Source organism: Sminthopsis crassicaudata, chromosome 4, assembly GCF_048593235.1.
Source record: "Sminthopsis crassicaudata isolate SCR6 chromosome 4, ASM4859323v1, whole genome shotgun sequence".
In the NCBI taxonomy this organism is placed as follows: Eukaryota; Metazoa; Chordata; class Mammalia; order Dasyuromorphia; family Dasyuridae; genus Sminthopsis; species Sminthopsis crassicaudata.
Window position 1 is genome coordinate 17,482,868 of NC_133620.1, and position 21,270 is coordinate 17,504,137.

General features: G+C 42.7%; 1 protein-coding gene across 5 annotated transcripts; it reads left to right on the forward strand.

Annotated features, from left to right (window-relative positions):
- The first annotated feature begins 750 nt into the window (after positions 1-750).
- On the forward strand, positions 751-13,109 carry LOC141541579 (CARD- and ANK-domain containing inflammasome adapter protein-like). Of its 5 annotated transcripts, none has more exons than XM_074265808.1 (2): positions 751-888; positions 10,699-13,109. In XM_074265808.1, the coding sequence occupies exon 2, from the start codon at positions 10,747-10,749 to the stop codon at positions 13,021-13,023; it is 2,277 nt and encodes a 758-aa protein (XP_074121909.1). In that variant the 5' UTR covers positions 751-888; positions 10,699-10,746; the 3' UTR covers positions 13,024-13,109. The 5 variants fall into 5 exon arrangements, with proteins under 5 accessions (XP_074121909.1, XP_074121906.1, XP_074121905.1 ...); XM_074265805.1 differs by having other exon boundaries at positions 796-888; positions 10,514-13,109; XM_074265804.1 differs by lacking the exon at positions 751-888 and adding an exon at positions 10,303-10,406 and having other exon boundaries at positions 10,486-13,109.
- Positions 13,110-21,270: the final 8,161 nt, after the last annotated feature.

Below are 21,270 nucleotides of genomic sequence, written 5' to 3' on the forward strand. Positions count from 1 at the left end.
AAAAAAGATTAAGAATTCCCTTGCTAAAAGATGCTTAATTTAGTAGCCTAATAGAAAGAGTCCTAATCAGGAAGTTAATCAACTGATATGCATTTGTTAAGTACCTACCATGCTCCAGGGCTAATGCTAAATGTAGGATTCTAATCCAAGTTCTTCCACCAACTAATTTACTGTATCACCTAAGGTAATCAGTTGTCAATAAGCATTTATTAAGCACTTTTTCTGTACCAGCCACAGTGTTTGGTGCCAGAATGCAGACACAAATTAAACTGCCTCAAGGAACTTACAATTTATTTGGGGAAAATTGTAGAAATATCTGTCTATACATACAAACATACATGTTTAAACGCATTACATTCAGAATCATTTTCATGAGGAGGCACTAGGAACTGGGAAAGTCAGATACAAGTTAAACTTTGAAGGAATCGAGAGATTCCTTCCTAGAGGCAGAGATGAGGAGGGAGGCCATGTTAGGTGTGGGGGACAGCCTGAGCAAAGGTACAGAGATGAGAGATGGAGTACAACTTGAGAGAAACTCAAAGCTGTCTTTCTGTTTCCTCATCTGTAAAGCAGAGAGATTGGGCTAAATGATCTCTAAGCTTCTCGTTTCCAGCCGTGACATTCTGCCATTCTGCCATTCTGCCATTCTACGCCCTGTGTTCTAATAGTCTCTTTTAAATTCTGACATTATACATTCTGTATCGTAAAATTCTTTTTTCTGCATTTTACATTCTGTGTTCTACTTTGAACTGGGGATCACAAGACTGTGGTTATAGAAGTGGAAGGGACAGCATCAGTATTCCTATGAAGATCTGAGGGGCAGACAGATTGCCATGGTATAATGGAGGCGACTTGACACCCCTCCTTCAATCAATCAACATGATTAAGGTTTGTTTTTTTAATGTGGCTGTTAAAGTCCCCTGTTTATCTTTTTATCAGCCCAAATCATCTACAATTAATTTCTAGAAAGAAATCTTTAATCAAACAACCTGGTGGCTTTAAATAGTGGGGGAAATTTAATGGGATTTCAAGTAAAGTGGTGATGAAGCCAGAAGTGAAGGCCTCCAAGTTGAGACTAATGGGGTCAAGTGAGGAATTCTCTCTCTCCTTCTACCCCATCCATTGAAGATGTCATCTGAGAGAAGGAACCGGGGGAACAAGATATCCAGCCAATGGCTGAGAGGGACATCCCGAGGACAAACACAGAGAAAGATGGATATGAAGGGTAGTCACCCAATGAGGAAACTGCATCATGGAGTGGGACCCTGCACCGGAGAGAAGTGAGCCCAAGGACCCTGACTCTCCGAGCCCAGTAGGGAGCAAGGACCTAACTCTCTAAGCGCAGTAGAGAGCTACACTTAAGGGAAATTTCATGAAGACTCTATGAAGGGAGACAGGCTTCCCAGTAACTCAGAGCTATGAGGTACCCCTTTGCCACATCTGTTCTATCGGCCTTTATACTTTAATTGTGAGCCCACTCTTTTCAGGGACCTTGCGTGTTCAAAACCTTTCTCAGTTCGAGGGATAATTCTTTTGCAACTACTCTCACTGCTATATTTTTTCAATAGATTCATTTTACTATCATTTTGTATCAAATGGAAGCACATTGGTGAGGACTTAAGAACAACACTAGAGAGTTAGCCCTTCAGGGTTACCCCTAGAATCTTGAGGTTCAACCCTTTTCCAGGAAGCTGAGCTGTCAGTGTAAGTGGGGCCAAGGGGCCCTGGAGGAGGCTCTTGGGTATCATGAGCAGCTCATTAACCCAGCCGCAGCCTTAGCTCAGTTCTTCATCACCTTTAGCCCGGACTCTTGAAACAGCCTCCTAATGAAGTTCTTGGCTTCCTGTTCCTTCCGTTTCCATTCCCTCCTCCACATAGCTGCCAAAATTTCCTCCCTTAAAGCACAAAACTGACCATGTCATCCCCAAATTTTTCAATCTTTTTTGGTTAGATCTCAGGTAAACACACACTCCCGGCTTCGGGATTTAAAGCCCTAGCCTCCATTTCCAGATTTGGGGTACGTAACTTATTTGTATCCCTTCTCCTCTGGAATATCCTTCTCCTTAACTCTGCCCCTTGGAATGCCCAGCTTCCTCAGGACTTGGTTCCTGGGCCAACTCAGATAGGGAAGTTTGAACCTTGGATTCCCCATCATTTCTCCCCTCTGGGGAAAAACAAGGATTCTGATCCTTCTTCCACATGGCAGCTCTTCCCATCTTAAAGCATCATTTAAATGTCAGCTGCTATTTTAATGACTGCTTATTAATTTTACCAATAATTATTCAATTATTGTTTATAAATATTTTATGCATATTAGTTAATTCATATTTTAATTATTCTAATAAGGATTGGAATTATTATTAATTATTATTTCAATTATTCTAATAAGGATTGGGACTATTCGCCTGTGATTTTCCTGGTCTAGGGAATTTCCAGATAGGAAAAACTCCCCCTTATCCATGAAGATCAGAGGTAGCTGATGGCACAGTAGAGAGAAAAATGGGCCTGGAGTCAGAAAAAGCCCCAGTTCCAATGTGAACTCACACACTTACTAGCGGAGTGGCCCTAAGCACTAAGTCACTTATTCTTTCTTGACCTCAGTTTCCTCATCTGTAAAATGGAAATAATAATCTCACCTCCTTCCCTTGTGATGATCAAATGGGATAATGTTTCTAAAGCACTACATAAATTCTAGCTGTTACTTTTACTATTAGATCAGGACACCTTCCATCTACAGGCTTACAGAATCTCACTGAGAGTTTAAGTGAATTGTCTGGGGTCATAAAGCCCAGAAGTCCTTCAGAAGAGAACTTGATATAGGTTTGCCTGTCTTTGAGCCAGCTCTCCCAATACTCTGCCCCATTGCCTCTCAGATTAATGATTACTATTATTAAAGTGGAAGTGGCAAGCCTGGACTTCCTCCGAAGGCTGTTGTGAAAACCAGAGGGGCTACAGTGGCCTCTCCCATCAGCCTATTCTCCCTCTAGTCATGTACTTGCACTTTTTCAGTCCAGGTCTTGTTCCTTCTCAGGAGACTGGAAAGAAGCAGGAAGTAGAGTAATGGCATGAATGCCATGAATCTTGTTAATATAGGGTATTTGGATAAATTTGAGTCATTTTCTGGATCGGCTAATTTTCAGCAATTTTCCTAACAAGGATTAATGTCCTTCCAAGTCTAAAAGTCCCCTCCCTCCCTTGTTCCCTTCCCTCCCCTAAAACTAACCCAGTTTAGAAATATTTTGTGGGTAAGAATTGTCTCCAAAAGATAGCTCAGGAGCCCCTGCCCAAATGTTTACTTTTACTAATCAGCCAGAGGACACACTTAGCTCAAATCAGAGGCGTTTAATGAATTAGCATAGCAGGAAAAAAAATCAAAAGAGAATATTCCTCTCATAAACTTTAGGCTCACTTTTGCACAAATACATATATCCCGAAGACATATCCATATGGATCATACTTGATAAATCCACATTCATTGCCTGGGCACAAAGGCAGAGGGGAGAATTATTCTTCAGTGTTGATAGCTACTGAGCTCTTCTAATGGGGCTATTCCCCACCAGGAATCACATGTCCTCTTCTTTAAGCTGCTCTTCAGATAACAGCTATCTTCAAGGCTACTTAGCACTTTGTCTATAGTCCATTGGGATGCTGTGATTGTCAAGCCTCTCCCATGCAGAAAATTCAGCTAGATTGCAATCAGGGGCTATGAATATTTTCCCTCAGCCAGACTACTCACAGAGCAACCAGGTTAAAATCATGTCTCCTCTTTGAACTTTTCTTTCCTCAGTTTTCTCTATACTCTGACTTTATACAATGTATTCCTTAGTTCTTAATATATATTTCCTGGCTGAAGCAAGTATTCCTAGGATTATTCTTTTCACAAGAAAAAAAAAGTGGAAGAAAGTGATTTTAATTCCTTTCCTTCTTACTCTCCACCATTTGCTCCTCTGTTTTATACACATTATACTGGTTGGGATAGTTGGAAAGGACTGAAAAAGCTGTGATTTATTCCACTTTCCCCCAGCAACAAATCACAGCCTGTTTTTTTTCTCTCTTCTACCAATGCAAAACAAAAACAAAAACAAAAAACAAAATCAAAACCAAAAATCATCAGAAGATGTATTAGGGATGTGTTTTTTTAGTCTAACTTTCAAGGGCTTTGTAACTTTAAAATATCATATAAATGAGTTGTAATTAATGTAGCCCTGAAATTCTGCAAATCTCTAATATAAAGTAAAACATTCCCTCAAAACTCATTTTCCTTTCTTGCCAAAACTCAAGACAAATGTTGTAATCTCAGGGCTGAGGTCTTTGGGGGATGGCCCAGTTTCCTCTATTTCATTCATGGCTAATAAGTGAAGTTTCAGTTCTTGATGAGTGACCATTTTGATATTTAAAATGCATCTTGTTTACCATCAGACAGGGCGACAGATGTGCCAATTAATTTCTCTCCTGGCCCTTCCTACCCTCTTTTGACAGGAGCTCAGGAAAGATGTAGACAAGAGGAGGCTTTCACTTCCCCCAGATGTAGGAGATGTGGGAGGAATATAGGCCAGTCCCTTGGCAGAGCCAGAAACTAGACACAAAGATGCGAGGACTGGTTCTGATTCTCTAGAGAGTTCTAACCCAGGCTGTTTCAACAAACCCCATGGCAGGGCTTATCCTTTGCTGTGTGGACAGCTCCAAGGCCAACCTAGGGAGCACAAAATTATCCTAACAGGGGCCTAAGATAACACGTTACTAAGGAGGGATTCAGGATCCAAAGATGTATTTGGAAAAGAAAAGAAAGTGTTATACTTGTGCGTGTAAGGGCTGTTGGCTCTAGGGAATGGGGGAGCCAGAGCTCTTTCTAGGAGTTGTATGGCCTGGATAGAGCTGTAAATAAAGCAGAGAAGTTAGAGTTTTGGCTCCACGAACCAATATGGAAGAATTCATTGTCTTCCTTTTTTCCTTCCTTCCTTTGTTCGCCTCCTTCCTTCTCTTCTCTCCTTCCCTCCTTCTTTCTCTCCTTTCTTTCTTCCTTCTTTCCTTTCTTCCTTCCTTCCTTCCTTTCTTGCTTCCTTCTCCCTTCTTTCCTCCCTCCCTCCTTCTTTCTCTTCTTCCTTCCTTCCTTTCTTGCTTCCTTCTCCCTTCTTTCCTCCCTCCTTCCTTCTTTCCTTCCTCTTTCTCCAATGCCTCGTGGTTCAATGGCCTGCATTCCTTATGGGTTGGGAAAAGCCAGCCCAAAAAGAGCATGAAGGAGTGGAGTCATGGAAGTAGAGGCTGAGAATAGGGGGTGATGTCAGGATTCTTCCCATAGGAGCCTACAACTACTGGAGTGTGATCCTTGATCCCACAGTCATTAAGCCCTTCCCATTTTTGTTAATCAATGAATTAATCCATTTATACTGTTCCAATTTTAAAATCAACATAGACCCAGTTTAAAAAGTTTCTAATTATCTTTTCTGGCTCACTATGTCCCTAAGACATTTGAGACCCTAATGTATAATAATCCTCTGTGGGTTCCACGTCAACATTTTTATGCAAAAAAAAAGAAAAAAGAAAAATGAGGTTAAAATGAATTTCAATAAGAACTTTAAATGGGGGAAGCTGTGGTTGATTGAGAGTTAGAAGATGTGACTATACTGCTCAAGTGGCCTGAAATAAGTTATGCTACTTCTCAAGTGACTCAGTTTCTCCAACTGTAAAATGAAAGGTTGGACTGAATAACTTTTGAGGGCCTTTCCTGACTGAATTCACATCTTAAAATGCTACAAAATCAGGAGGAAAAAAATGACCAAACTTTATTCAAAGGAGGCATCTGGAAATGTATTAATTATAAAATCTTAGAGTCTCAAGAGTCTGAAGTGACCTCAAGGATCATTTAGTCCAATCAGCACGTGAACAGCAATCCTTGACAATGGTTGTCCACCATCTTTTTTGAAAACCTCCTCGCCTCCACCATCCTCTGTGCACATTCATGCAGATGACCCTTACTCACGAGAAAGACAAAGGCTTATAGGCCATCCTAGATCCCACCAAATAACCAACAAACTAGAAATGGACAAATGTTGGCAAACAGATCCACCCCTACTTCCCAATCCCCCCCTCTACCACTGTCCATCCTCAGGGGTCCAAGGCTGAGACAATGTTTTATTAGTTTAAGGTTTCAGGTCGATAGATGGTCATAGAATCAATGAAATTCAGAAGCAGAAGGGACTAAAACAACCATTAAGTCCAAACTCCTCATTTTATACATGAGCAAAATGAGACCCAGAAAGAAACATCACCTAATATTACCCAGAAACCCCACAGGAGAGCCGGGGTTCCATGGAATTCTTGACTTTTTGTCCAATGCTCTTTCCACCACACCACGTCCCTTCCTTTGGAACAGGAAGGGACTTTAGAATGTAGACCATCCCAGCTGAAGCAAGAACAAAAGGGCCAGATGGAGCCAGGAGAGCTAGGGACATCCACCCCCATCCCCGTCTTTTGTTCTGCAATTCTATCTTTGCTATGTATTCTTCCCAGCAACACAATCACTAGTCTCCCTATAAATACTGAAAACAATCTGAAGAGAACACTAGGTCTATCTGATTTTTTAAAAAAGTGGTTATCTTTATCCACAGGACATCTGGACTAGTATGCTATATTTAAGTATGTGGCAATGCCAAATTCCATGGCTAAAAACTCATGGCTTTAGTCCTCTGGAGCTATCGCCTGGGGACGGGAATCGAGAATGTGCCTTTATTGTCACTGGGAACTCCCAGATGTGGAAACTCCCTCTACCAAAGCAGCCAGCACTTTCTCTGAAACTTAGGATTTTGTCTGTTGGCTTATGGAACCCACAATACTTCTGAACATGGCCAATATAGTCTAGTGAAAGGAGATAGCAGGAATGGGGAGAAGGGGATAGATGTGAAAAATATCAGGGACAGTGTTTTGCATGATTGGATTTGGGAAAAGGGCAATGAAGAATAGAATTGAATTCTTAGCTTTCCTAAGTGATTAAAAGAAGACTGGAGTCCTCAACAAAATAAGGAGGTTTAAGGAAGAAAGATAATGGGTTCTACTTGAGATAACGACTGGAGATGTCTAGTAGGAAGCTGGGAGTGTTAGGCTAGAAGCTTAGCCTATAGATGTAGAGATAGACACAACTTGCACATAGAAGTGACCATTGAATACCCAAAAGATGATTACAGGAGCTAAATTATATCTGGAAAACAATATCCTGCAGAAATCAATTTAGTAATTAAATATATAAATATATAAAATATATAAATATAAATATATAAAATATATAAATATAAATAGGAAAAATGTAAAAAATTTAGCAATAAAATATATAAATATAAATATAATATATATATATATATATTTATATATATCTGCCCAAATGGTCACATCCGTACTTGCTTATCTGGCCTCTGTGTTTCATAATAGCATCTATAGATGCTAGTTTTAAGGTTTGCAAAGCACTTTTTGCTATTTCATGTGATTCTTACACTCACCCTGAGAATAGATATTATTATCAATTCCATTTTACACATTAAGACACTGAGACAGACCGAAGTTAAATGACTTGCCTTGACTAGACTTGGGTCTAATTTTCCAGGCGCCGGCATCCAGCTGCCTCGCCCGGATTAATATTGTTAAAGTGCATTAAGAGAATATAGTTAAAGTACTACGGCAGCTTCAAGTCTTGAGAAGCTCCTATAATCAAATGAGATGGTTTTGAATCGATGAGTAAGTTGCTCAGATTTGAGCAGCTTGAGACACAACTCTACTTCAACTTCACCACCTGTGTGACTCTAGGCAAATTTCTTTCTCTCTCCGGACCTGTTTCCTCAAGTATGAAAGGTCATGAGATCAAACTAGATGACCTTGTAAGTCTAAGTCTAGGATCTGTAGTCCCATGTCACTCTATACAATGAGAGCATTGTACCCTATGGCATCTACGACCTATTAGTTGTTGCCTCTCCAAGGACACTGTTTCAGAAAAGCCCAAATCATGACCCACTTCATCCTCTCTTCTTTATATATCTCCTCACCAGCCTTCATTCTGGATTCTTTTCTATTCTCTAACTCCAGAGTTCTAGAACCATAATCAAATCCATTCTACTATTGTTCATGGAAGGGTTGTGTCAATATATTCCCTAAGGGCTTCCACTCACTATCTGTAACCCTTCCCTTGCCATCACTTCTCCAAGGTTTATTCTTGCCTTTAGATTCGCACTGTCTATGTGATTCTGAGCAAGTTCCCTAACCTCCTTAAAACTTAACTTCCTCATCTGTAAAATGAGGGGCTTAGAGTTTTGGGTCCCCAAGGTCTCTTCCAGTTCTGATGCTGTGATCACAGGATGTGGATTTTTTCTGGAGGATGGATGCTCTGGAGGTGTATTTGTGCTAGCAGGCTTACTGAGATTGCTTGACAAACACTTCTTTACCTTCTGTCCATTGCTTTAGGGTTGCTCTCATTAGCAAGAAGGTTTTCCTTCAACAGAACCTGCATCTTCCACCCTATGCTCTTGTTCTCCCCTCCCAGACCAAGCAGAACAAAACTAATCTCTTTCTCATGTTGTGGCAAAAACGGTTTCTTTTGCTGTGGTTCTGGTCTTGAATCCAAGATGCTACAGGAGAGATGCAAATGCTTTAAGACAGCTCACGTGTACCCCTTCCCCCAAAGGAGAATTGCCAGAGATTACTTAGGGTCCACTCACATAGCTTTGTAAAATTCAAAGTCACCTTCACATCCCAATACAACATTGGTGGAAGACATTAATCAACTGATCAATCAAGGCACATTTCTTAAAAACTTACTCCTTCCAGACACTGTGCTGAGTGCTGGGGATACAAAAAGAAGCAAAGGATAGGTTCTGACCTCAAGGAACTCCCAAGGGAAAGATCGAGTGTGAACTTTCTGAAGTTGATCCAGAGTGTGCAATGGGTTGACACTGATTCACTAGGTTCTTTGGATAGAGTGCCAAAGTTGTGGCAGGAAAACCTGAGTTCAAATCTCATCTCAGATACTTATTGTGTAACCAACCCTCTCTGAACAAATCACCTCACTTTCTTCAATGACAAAATGGGGGTAATAATCCTAGCACCTCCCTCCCAAGGGTTGTTGTGAGATTAAATGAGATAATATTTGTTAAATACTTTTCAAACCTAAAAGCTGTAGATAAATGTTGGTTATTTTTAGATATGCTTTTATCAGTTCTTCAAATACGATCAAGTCCAAAAAAAACAACAAAAAACAACAAAACAACAAAAAACAAACAAAACAAATACCACCATGTCAAACAACAACAACAACAGCAGCAACAAAAACAAACAAACAAATGAAAACAATTAAGATCATGTCACTCCTCCAAAATCCCTCCACTGGCTCTCTATTGTCAAAAGGATAAAATACAAATTTCTTAACTGGCACTCAAGTCTCTCTACAATCTAGCTCCCACCTACCTTGTAAATCCTATTTCTTGCAGGCCTTCCCACCCTCACCTCCAGCCCCATTTCATACATCTTAATTTTAGTCTGACTGCCATTCCTCATACATAACACTCCATCTCCCATCTCCGTGCCTTTGCCCAGGCTGCCTTCGTGCCCAGAATGGGATCCCTCTTCTCCTCTGTCTCTTGAAATGTCTAGTTTCCATCAGAGCACAATTCAGAGGTCTAGACCTCCCCCGATTCCCTCCCCCTCTTAAACCCATCTCGTATTAGATTACACAGTTTAGGTGTTTCCTTACCTACATGTAGTTGTATTTTCTCTACCCCCACTACCCAGTAGAAGAAACTCCTTGAAGCTCATGGGATCTTGGCTCTCCAGTGAAAGAACTTGAGACCTTTAATCCGGCCGCATCACTTTACAGAAGAGTAAACTTTGTCCATAGAGTTTAATCCCAGGTAATAAGGAACAGGTAGAATCCAAATACAAATTCTCTTGGCTCCAACTGCAGAGCTCTTCCCATTGTACAGCACTGCCTTCCGGGACTATTCCATTTTCATTTTCGTAGCCCTAGCATGTAAACTAGTTTCTGGAATAGGGTAGGTATCTAATAAATATTGAGTTGGATTGGATTAGATTGGATTCATTTGAGCAGAATTGAATTGAATAGAATCAGACTGAATGAAATCGGACTGAATTAAGAGGAATTGCCTACTCAGATCTCTCTCCTCTGTGGCTCATAGTATCTTCCATCTTCTCTAATGTTTCATAAAAGGAAAGCCTTCATAGCGACAGTAACTAAGGGCTTTTGTTGTCATCATGAAAGGCTGCTTACATTATTACTTACAAAAAGGGTACCCAAGATCTCCCATCAAAGGGAAGCTGCTACAGGAAGATGGGGAGACTTTCCCCTAACTGACCAGGCCATCCCCAGAAACCTGTCTCCTTGTTTCTCAAATTTCTGTGGATCAAACAAGGTGCATTTGCTGAATTGATTGCCGGCCTAGCTTTTTTCTTTTTCTTTTTCTTTTTTATTTCCTTGTCCTCCTTTTCCAGTTATTTTTCTTTTCTTTTTCGGTTATAGTCCTGAACTGTCAAGGATCCAGAATGAAATATGGCAGCTCTGACAAAGGAGAGCAGATCTGTATTTCTTTTCCCCCGTCTCTGATAATTCCTATTTGAAACTTGACTCTCTGGGACACGGTTGTTCTTGAGACAAGAATCTGTAAAATATCATCGTTCCTTTGATCTTTCTGTCTCGACCCCCAGCTTGGACGAGCCCTTCGGTCAGCCTGCAGATGAGTTAACCGTCTCACGATGTGTTCTTCAACCCATGGCCAGAGCAGCCCTTATGCAACTGAAGTCATGAAGATGAAGAAAGGGGAACTGGCGGCGGGGATCAAGGACTCGGATGGTCTCATTCAGAGGCTGGCGGACTACGGCATTTTCACGGCCGAACAAAAGTTGTCTCTGTCCTACTACAAGACAGACCCTGAAAAAGTGACTAGGGTCTTGGACATGCTGATTTCCCAAGGGGAGCATGCTTGTAGAATGTTTTTTTATCCCTGTCTGAAACAACTGGAGCCTGACTTGTATCATGTCATAAGAAAATATACCATGGGCACAGAAGAGGTCATCCCAGGAGCTGAGGGGCAGCTGGTGGGTCACCTACTGGATAGGGACAAAGAGAGCCTGGAAAAATGCACTGAACAAGACCACGAAAAGCAGAACACGGGCATCCAGGAAGCTTCGGTCAAGCCCAAGACGATTTCTTATACGACTGCCAAACCCAGAAAGTTTCCTCCAATTCAGACTCCTGTGAACAGCCCCACTCCTCCCATCTATCTTCTGAGCGCCTCAGGTAAGGGAGACGTAGCTGATGTGGAGAACGTTCTAGAAGACAAGCATATCAGCGAAGTGACGTTCCCGAGAGAGAGCCCGCTGGGTATGGCGATGGCCGACGACCCCACCGAAGTCCTGGGTTTTCCCCTCGCCAAAGGCCCTAGGGTCGAAGGAAAGGAGGGCAAAGAGAAGTCCCTTTTGCAAAGAGCTGCTGAAAGGGCCCGTGGGGATTCTGTGAAAGTTCTCCAAGGAGGGCTGGGCAGCAGTAACTTAGAGAGAGATATCATGATGCCCCTGGGTTTCAATTTACAAGGCAGCCAGCTCTCCCTCATCAGACCGATCCTGGAAGAAAACATCGGGGCCCCTTATTATTTCCAGCACAGGTCGGTCTTCCAAGGCGAGCACGAGGGGTTTCAGGTATTCCCAGATCGTGACGAGCTCCTGGAAGCCATGGAGGTCCACAAGGACCACAGGGCAGACCCAGCCTCCAAGTCCCCCGAGATAAATAGCTTGGACGAAGCCATAAAGATCCTGTTAACAGCTGGGATCAACGCAGACTCCAGCATCGTCCACAACGCTTTCCACCACAATGACCAGGCTGTCATCCAGCTGCTGCTCAAATACTCGGCCGCCCTGCCCCGGGAGACCAGGGAGCTGGCCCTTTTCGAAGGCATCCGGAAGAACCTTCCCGAGGTCGTGGCAGCCTTGGCGGACGGGGGCACCCCCCTGGACGTGCAGAACGAGCACTACTACACGCCCTTACTCTTGGCGGCCGAGATGGACAGGACCTTGTGTGCCGAGGTCCTCATCCAAAGGGGATCCAACATGGAGGCCAAAACCTCCTACGCGGAGTCCGCTCTGCACCTGGCCGTTAAGGCGGGGGGCATTTACACTGTAGAGCTCCTGCTGGAGAGCGGGATGAGCCCAAACGTCCAAGGCTTCAACGGGCAGACTCCCCTCCATGTCGCCGCCTGGTATAATAAACACGAGATGGTCGGCCTGCTGGTCCACGCAGGGGCCCAGATCAACATCCTCAGCACCGAGCAGAACACCCCACTGCACATTGCCAGCGAGAAAGGGAACGTGGACGCGGCCATCCAGCTGATCCAGTACAAAGCTGATCCAAATGTGAAAAATAAGCTGAACATGACCCCCCTCCACCTGGCTGCCCGGGCGGGCAACAAGACCATGGTAGAGCTGTTGATCCATTCCGGCTCCGACCCCAACACGCCCGACAAAGAGAAGAAGACCCCGCTCCACTGGGCAAGCTCTGAGGGCCACCTGGACGTGGTGAAAACCATGCTGATCCACAAGGTCCGGTTCGGAGCCAAAGACATGGATGGTTTTTCTCCCCTCCATTACGCGGCCCTCAAGGGCAACGTGGAGATGGTGAAACTCTTCCTCGAGGCGGGTAAGAACAAAAACATCAACGAGCGAAACATTTACCGCAAGACCCCGCTCCATTTGGCGGCTGAACAAGGCCACGGGGATTTGATCAAATTGCTGCTGAGTTGCGGGGCGTCTGTGAACGCCTTGGACAACAACAGAGACACCCCCCTACACTGCGCTTGCAAAACTGGGCACTGGAGCTCCGTCACCTCCATGATAAACTATTCTCAGGGGGAGAAACCTGACTTACAGGCAGTCAACAGCCTGGGGAAGACCCCCCTTCAGGTGGCAGAGGGCACGATCATGGAGAACCAAGAGCAGATTGTGACCCTATTGAAAAAAAAAATGTTCTTAACCAGATAATTGCCTGAGAGAAATGGAGGGGATGCATTTACTTATTCTGGAGGCAGATCTATAATTCTAATAAAAAGGATACTTCAATATTTCAAGCATGTGTGGTTCCATTGTTGCAGGAATCACCCCACCCCCATGGGCATCCTAATAAGCAGGGGTCCTCAAACTTTTTAAACAGGGACCAGTTCCCTCAGATACTGTGGGAGGCTGGACTAGAGTAAAAACAAAAGCTCACCCTCTGTCTCCGCCCCTCAGCCCATTTGCCATAGCCCGGCGGGCCGCATAAACGTCCTCAGTGGGCGGTAGTTTGAGAACCCCTGCTAATAAGTGTATTAGCCAATATTGATGATGTATTTTGTATCCGCAACAACAGGGATCCTTAGTTAAAACTCAAGAGTAGGAGGCAGTACGGCTAATTAGGTAGCGTGCTGGACTTAAAATCAGGAGAGAAGGGGTAAAAATTCCACTTCTGACACTCCCTGCAGGAAAACACTCCTAAAAACCAATGGAGGAAGCCATTGATGAGATGAAAAGTGTCCCAAAGATAGGGAAGGACCACATCGTACCAGGCTTAGCAAAGAAATTAAGTCTATGGACACAGAAGAAGACTGATGGCTGTCTTCAAATAGTTGAAGGCCTATCATGAAGGGGAGACCAGATTCTTCCTGCCTGGCCCCGGTAGTAGAGCCAATGAGTGAGCCAAGAAGCACAGTTAGGCTCCTAATCCTGCTGATGGCTCTGTCCTTAAGGGGATGGACTCCTCAAAATGAGGGAAGTGGGGGGTGATGGTTAGAGACTTTCAAGAAGCTGACCATTGGTTAGATGTTAAAGTGGAAAATTCGTTTTCAGATATGAGTTATGACAGACATCGAGGTTCTCTCCAGTTCTAAAGGTCTGGGATTCCACAATCTTAATGTGTACCAGGCAAGTAACTCCCTGACAATTGCCTTCTAAGTCAATGGCAGGCTATTGGTCCATGACCTTCATTGGTAAAGGGAGTCATCATACTGGGAGTACCCCTCCTCCCCCACACCGTAGCGCTATCCTGCAGCTATTACCCAGCCCATTTTATCCAAGAGAGAGTGATTGCTTATGATCACTTAAGTAATGGCAGAGAGGAAACTGAAATCTACTCTCCTGACTCCAAGTCAACCATTCTTTCTCCCATATCACGCTACGTATCAATGTTCCAAAACTTTAATTTAGGGTCTTCGTGAACAGTTATGGGCAAAATAGTTTGTCCTCTAGAGATTCTGTGAGCTAGAGATCATAGAAACATTAGTCCCAGAGCTGGGAGAGACCTTAAAGGCTGGCTAGTCCGTGTTACAGCTGAGAAACCTGAGGCCCAAGGAGATGAAGTCCAAAGAGCTAGTAAATGGAAGGGGTGGGATTTGAACCCGAGTCTTTTTGTTGTAAGTGGATGAGTCTTTTCATGGTCACTCACTCCCACTGTACTAGCCAGGCTGGTCATCAGAAGAGGGATGTGGCCCATCACCAGGCCTGTCCTGCGAGCCTTCCCAACCTGAGACTCTTGGGACGCTGCCTTTGAAAACATCCTCATGGGTTCCACATTAAGGCAAACAGAAGAGGAATCAAGAGAATAAATTAGAGGCAGCCAGATAATGCAGTGGATAGAGCACCAGCCCTAAAGTTCAGGAGGACCTGGTCTCAGACATTTAACACTTCCTAGCTGTGTGATCCTGGGCAAGTCACTTAACCCCAATTGCCTCAGGGGAAAAAAATTAGATTTTTACAAGCCACCATAGGAAATCATGAACATTTACACCCAAAAGAAAGATAGCCAGGAAGTTACTGAAGCCTCTAGGAGACAGGGAATGCATTTGTTCACTGTTCATGAATTGAGGAAATTAATGTTTTTTTCCAGGCACAATCAGGGACTTGAACTTACATAATTTAATAACCTTCGCTGGCTCCCTAGTGTCTCAAGGATAGATCATCACAATTTCAGGCTAACATTTGAGTACCTCCACATTCTGACTGCAGTCTGTTTTCCAGATTTATTTCCCATCATATCTCTCTGTGTTCTCCACGTTCTAGCCACACTGTCCAATGGGGTGCTGTTTCCCAGATATAATACTCAATATCCCCTCTTCCTGCCTTTGCATGGCAGTCCCCTATGACTAACATCTGTCCTCTTCATCTTCTGAGGTGCAATGGGCTTAAGAGGGACCTTTCCTGGTTCACTTAGCTCTTGGAACTTCTGGGTTCCCCTCCCACCTATCTGCACATTATATTGATATCGAATATAGTCTGTGTTGCTTTCTCCCAGTGAAATGTAAGCTTCTTAAGGGCAGGAGTTATATCCTTTTTCTGTCATCTCTCCAGTATGTCCACAGTGCTGAAATAAAGGGGCCTAATAATAAAATGCCTTTTGAGTTGCTGAATTAAATTGAATCTCCATTGTACAGAAGAGAAAACAGACTTTCTGGTGCAGTGAATTATCCTAGTGAGAGACAGATTAAAGATTTTTAAAAGGGCCGAGGCCTAGAGGAAGGAAGCCTTTCCTAGTCACCAGAGTTGATAACACTTTTGCTCTCTCTTACTCTTTTTCTCCCCTTCCATCCCTCTCCCCTGTCTCTAGTCTCTATCTCTCTGTCTCTCTTTCTCCTTCTCTTGTCTCTCTCATCTCTGATTATCTTGAATTTATTGGGATGGGAGGGGGATTCAAGAAAGTCATTGATCAAATTCCCTCAGTAAATCTGATGAAATTAAAAGCCATAGGTCATTCTCAATCTCTGACCAAATTGAAGAGTCCCCCAATCCAATTAGACAAAGAGAATTTTAGTGAATGAACCACTTCCTGTGGCCTATAAAAAATAAATTAAATGATAGGCTCCTCAGAGCTCTTATCTCTTGAGGATTTGTTCTTCATTTTTCTTTGTACCTTCTTCCAGAGTGCAGAATCCGGGAAGGAATGGGTGGACGCGTGGGATTAGGTAGGGTGGGATGGTAGGGGAGGGCAAGGGATGAAATTTCATACCCCATCTGTACTTCAGAGGAGCAAGGCTATTTACAGTAGAAATACATGGTCCAGGGGAGCATGTGTACACGGCCTGAGCAGAGAAGTTTCTGAATTCCAATCTCCAGGGAATATAGATTGAATTTCCCAGGCAACTTGATCTCACAATCTAGCCATATAGCAAAGAAGAAAAATTTCCTGGATGTCAACAGTTTTGAGAATCGTCTCTTGGGTAATAATAATTAATTCAAAATTAGTAAAATTGGACATTCAGGGACTGGACTTTGTAGAGAGAGGGAAGAAGGTGGTCCATGTCATTCTTGAGGAGTGTCTGTCTGGGGGTACAAAGCAGGGAGTGATGGGCAATGAAGGGCCTGCTTGTTCAATATCTAGTTATAAAATATGTTCACTTTGGAGGGGAGTCAGCCACAGGGTTAGGATTGTGAATCCTGGGAAGAATGAGTCGGACTCTCCGGAAAAAGGAAAATGGTCAGGAAATTTCTTTCTCCTTTCTGGGGATGTGTGACGTTCCTATGCTTGCTGAGCACTTTATGTTTTGGATTTATTCATGGCTTCCCATGAAGGCGGCCTAATGAATTTTGAGAAACAATATAGTATATTAAATATCATGTTGGTTGAGGACCCCGTTACCCATATTTTGAGACCACCCTAAGCATGGGCTTTATCTACATTTTATTTTAGAGATATAGCAAGCATTCATTATTCTAGGGTTCAGAGCCAAAATCCTTTCTTTCGTGGTGTCACTTCCTCAAGGATCAAGTGATTCAAGAGTCCTTTTGTTGGAGCTCCTTAGCCATGGCGTATATTACTATTCAGGGCACAGAAATAAGAATAATAACTGACAGTTTAGTGCAGTAAAGTTTACAAAGTGCTCTCTTTCCATGAGCTCATTTGGGACTCATGACATTAGATTTGCTTCCATTTTATGGATGAATAAAGTGAGACTTGTGGAAGTTAAGTATCCATGGTCATATAGCTAGCGAGTATGAAAGATGGGAAGTGACTTCAAGTCTAGTCCTCCATTAACTGTGCCATGTAAAATCTCTTGAAGAAGAAATGTGAACTAACTCATCAAATTGGCAAAGATGACGGAAGAGGAAAATGAGAAATGTCGGAGGGCATGCGGAAATGAAGGCTGGGGGGGGAACTGGAAATCAGTCTAGTCATTCTGGAAAGCAACTGGAATCATGCCCCCAAATTCACGAAGACTGACTCAGATATTGAACACTTCAGGCAAGAGCTAAAAGTAAATGGGCAAAAACAAAACAAAAAACAAACTCATAGGCACAGCAGTTCTTTTTGTAATGGCAAAGAACTGGAAACTAAAGGGTGATCTGGAAAAATTAAGCAAATTTTTGTTTATGTGTTAACTCGTAATACACCATAAGAAATGACAAAGGGGACGTTTTCAGAAAAGCCTGGGAAGATTTATTCAAACTGATGAAGAGTGAAGTGAATCAAGTCAGGAAAATAATGTGGCAAGAAGGACAAACAGCTTTAAAAGCCTCAAGAATTCCGACCTCTTTAATGGCCAACTGTGATTTTTAGAGGGGAAGCAGACTCTCAGGCCTCCTGATAGAGAGGCTATGGGTTCAAAGTCTAAAATGAAACGTAATGTGAGACTTTATTTTGCTTGATTATTCCTATTTGCAACAAAGAGTTGTGTTTTCTTTTCTTTTTTTTTCTCCCAGGGAGTTTAGAAGAAAAGAAAACAAATGGTTGTTAATTAAATTTTTTTTAATTGAGGACAGCATTTTTTATTTATGTTTTAATCTCCTTACTGTTTAGTACAAAATCTGGCAAATATAAGGTGCTTAGGGAAAATGTTAATTGAAAAAAAAATAAGTTAAAAAAGGATGGGATAACTGCATAAGAAAGGTACAGCTTTTTTTTTTTTTTTTTTTTTTTGTAATAGCATAAAACAAATTTGGAAATAATTAGAAGTGACATTTATAGAACACTTTAAAATCTGAATGAATGAAAAACAACTTTATTAAGTGCTTACTTTGTGCTAGGCACTATGCTAGAGAGTGAGGATGCAAAGATAAAAGGAATATTGTAAAAATCATACACTATGATGGATGTGAGAGCTGGGGAAGGGAATTTTAGACTGGGAAGTCCCAAGATGGAGAATGGAAACAAAGGTCAGTCAATTGATACACACTTTCCAGAAGCAACGGCAAAGTTGAATTGATTGCTGTTTTCAGAACAAGAGATAAAAAACAGATGAAGGTCGTGGCTAGGAAATGCACCAAGATGCCCAGAGTGGATAGAGAGGAAGCACGATCTGTGACTAATTACAGAGTCAGATCTGTTATCTGAAATAAGCCTGGATGGGTCAATATTTCTAGATGAAGAAAGAGAGTCTGGGACAGGTGGCGAAGCCATTGGGTTGGCTCCATGTTTAACAGCCTCCATAGATGATGACTGAAGACCAGCTGAACTCTGCCCACACGGCTCTCAAACTCTGCACACCTTTTGAAACATCAGTGTCTACTGGGGCTGTAACCCAAAGAGGTTGTAAAGGAGGGAAGAGGACCCACGTGTGCAAAAATGTTTGTGGCAGCCCTTTTTATAGTGGCAAGGAACTGGAAACTGAGTGGATGCCCATCGGTTGGAGAATAGCTAAATGACTTATGGTGTATGAATATTATGAAATATTATTGTTCTATAAAAATGATCAGCAGGTTTTCAGAAATGTTTTAAAAGATTTATGTGTTTTGATGCTGAGTGAACTGATCAGAACCAAGAGAACACTGTACCCAGTAACAGCAGGATTATGGGATGATGGACTATGACAGAATTGTTCTTCTTAGCAATACAGTGATCCAAGACAACTTGACATGGGATGGAAAATGCCATCCGCAGCCAGAGAAAGAACTGTAGAGACTGAACGTGAATCAAAGAATAGGATTTTCACCTTTTTGAAAAATTGGGCCAAATATGGAAATATATTTTAAAAGGATTGCACATGTTTAATCGATATCAGATTGCTTGCTATCTTGAGGAGAGGGGAGGTAAGAGAGGGAGGGAGAAATAATTTGGAACACAAATTATTGCAAAAATCAATTTAAAAAACTATCTTTGAATGTATTTGGAAAATACCATCAAGAAAATATAAAAGAAGAAGAAAAAACCAAGATAGTAATGGGAACTTTAGGTGGACCTAGAAGAGGAAACAGAGGCCTACATGGATTTTTTTTTTCCCAATTAGTTGGTTTTACATTGTTAAATGTAAATGCTGTATGTCACTCCTTATTTGATGCTTATTGGACTACTTATCCTTACTGATAGTTATTAAATACATACATTTTTTGTAAGTACTATGCGGGATCCAGGGAGGGAGAGAAGGGGGAAGGTTGTGAAGAGGAGGTAGAATCTGAACCAGGATTTATAGGAAGGAGAGAATCATATCCTCCTCCTCTGAACCTGGACAATACAAAGCCTTAAGCTAAGACAAAGAACAGGCAACCAAAGTGGTAATAACCATAGCAGCTAATGGGAGGGGTTAGTCCTATGATTGTAATGGTAAAGGGGACTTGGGAGAGTAAATTCCCTCTATCAAAGCAGGTCTGCATAGTCTCTAAAATGTATTCTATTGGGATTTCCCAGAGGTTAAATGGTTTGCCCTGGGTCCAACAGTCAGGATGTGTCAGAGACAAGACTTGAATTCATGTCTTGTTGGCTCCAAGGCTGGCTCTCTGTCCACTTATATCACACTGCCTCTAATTGTCACAATAAAATCTCACAGGAAGAAGTATGGTTATGTGAGCAGAGAGAAAGGGAAGGAGGGAAGATAGAAGGAAGAAGAAAGGAAGGAAGGAAGAGAGAGGGAGAGAAAGAGAGAGAGAGAAACAGAAAGAGAGAGACAGAGAGAGAAAGCTGGAGAGGAAGATAGAAAAACAAAGAGAGGAAAAGAAAAAGAGAGACAGAGACAGAGACAGACAGAGAGAGAGAGACAGAGAGAGAGAGAGAGAGACAGAGACAGAGACAGAGACAGAGACAGAGACAGAGACAGAGAGACAGAGAAACAAAAAGAGAGAGACAGATGGAAAGAGAAAACTGGAGAGGAAGATAGAAAAATAAAGAGAGGAAAAGAAAAAGAGAGACAGACAGAGACAGAGAGAGAGAGAGAGAGAGAGAGAGAGAGAGAGAGAGAGAGACAGAGACAGAGAGACAGAGAGAGAGAGACAGAGACAGAGAGAGAGAGAGAGACAGAGAGACAGAGAGACAGAGAAACAAAAAGAGAGAGACAGATGGAAAGAGAAAACTGGAGAGGAAGATAGAAAAACAGAGAGAAAAGAAAAAGAGAGACAGACAGAGACAGACAGAGAGAGAGAGAGAGAGAGAGAGAGAGAGAGAGAGAGACAGAGACAGAGAGACAGAGAGACAGAGAGACAGAGAGAGAGATGGAAAGAGAGAAGAATGAAAGAGAAACAGAGAAGAAAGAAAGAGAGAGACAGAGAGAGATGGATAGAGAAAACTGGAGAGAGGAAGATAAACAAGAGAGGAAGACCAAAAGAGAGAGAGAGAGAGAGAGAGAGACAAAGAGAGACAGAGAGACAAAGAGAGACAGAGAGAGAGAGACAGAGAGAGAGAGAGACAGAGAGAGAGACAGAGAGAGACAGAGAGAGAGACAGAGAGAGAGAGAGAGAGAGAGAGAGAGAGAGAGAGAGAGAGAGAGAGAGAGAGAGAGACAAAGACAAAGAGACAGACAGAGATAGAGACAGAGAGATGGAGAGAGAGCAGAATGAGGGAGATGGAGAGACAGGGAGACAGGGAGACAGAGACAAAGCAGATGATTATACATTTTAACATTATATAGTGCCTTTAATAGTTTCTTCCAGACAAGGGCCAAAGTTAGGGGGAAGATCAAGTGGGGAAAGCTGGGCCCCGTGAAAGGCTGAGCACTAATCCCCTCTCTGGCTTGAAATGAACTGAACCCATAACAACACAGATGCTAAAGCCCTCTAAGGTCTCCGTTCCCTTTCAAGGCAGAGCAGGCCAGAGATGGGGAATCCTCGCGAGCCTCCGATATTTTCGGTGGCTTAGCTGGGATCACTTAGAAAAATGCCCTGTGATTTCCATCGAGGCGGCCGGGTCCGTTTCCAAGGCAAAGGGCTTAAAAGCCGAAAGCTCTTCAGAAGCCCAGCAGGGCCACATAGTGGAGTAAAGTCAAGACAAGTTCAAGGTGTCGGGGCTGGGATGGAAACAAGCCTCAGTGAGCATGAAATTAAATCAAATAAAACCATGGA

Bases quoted from the DNA above. Each gene is read 5' to 3' on its own strand.
- LOC141541579 (XM_074265808.1), top strand. From the start codon at position 10,747: ATGTGTTCTTCAACCCATGGCCAGAGCAGCCCTTATGCAACTGAAGTC.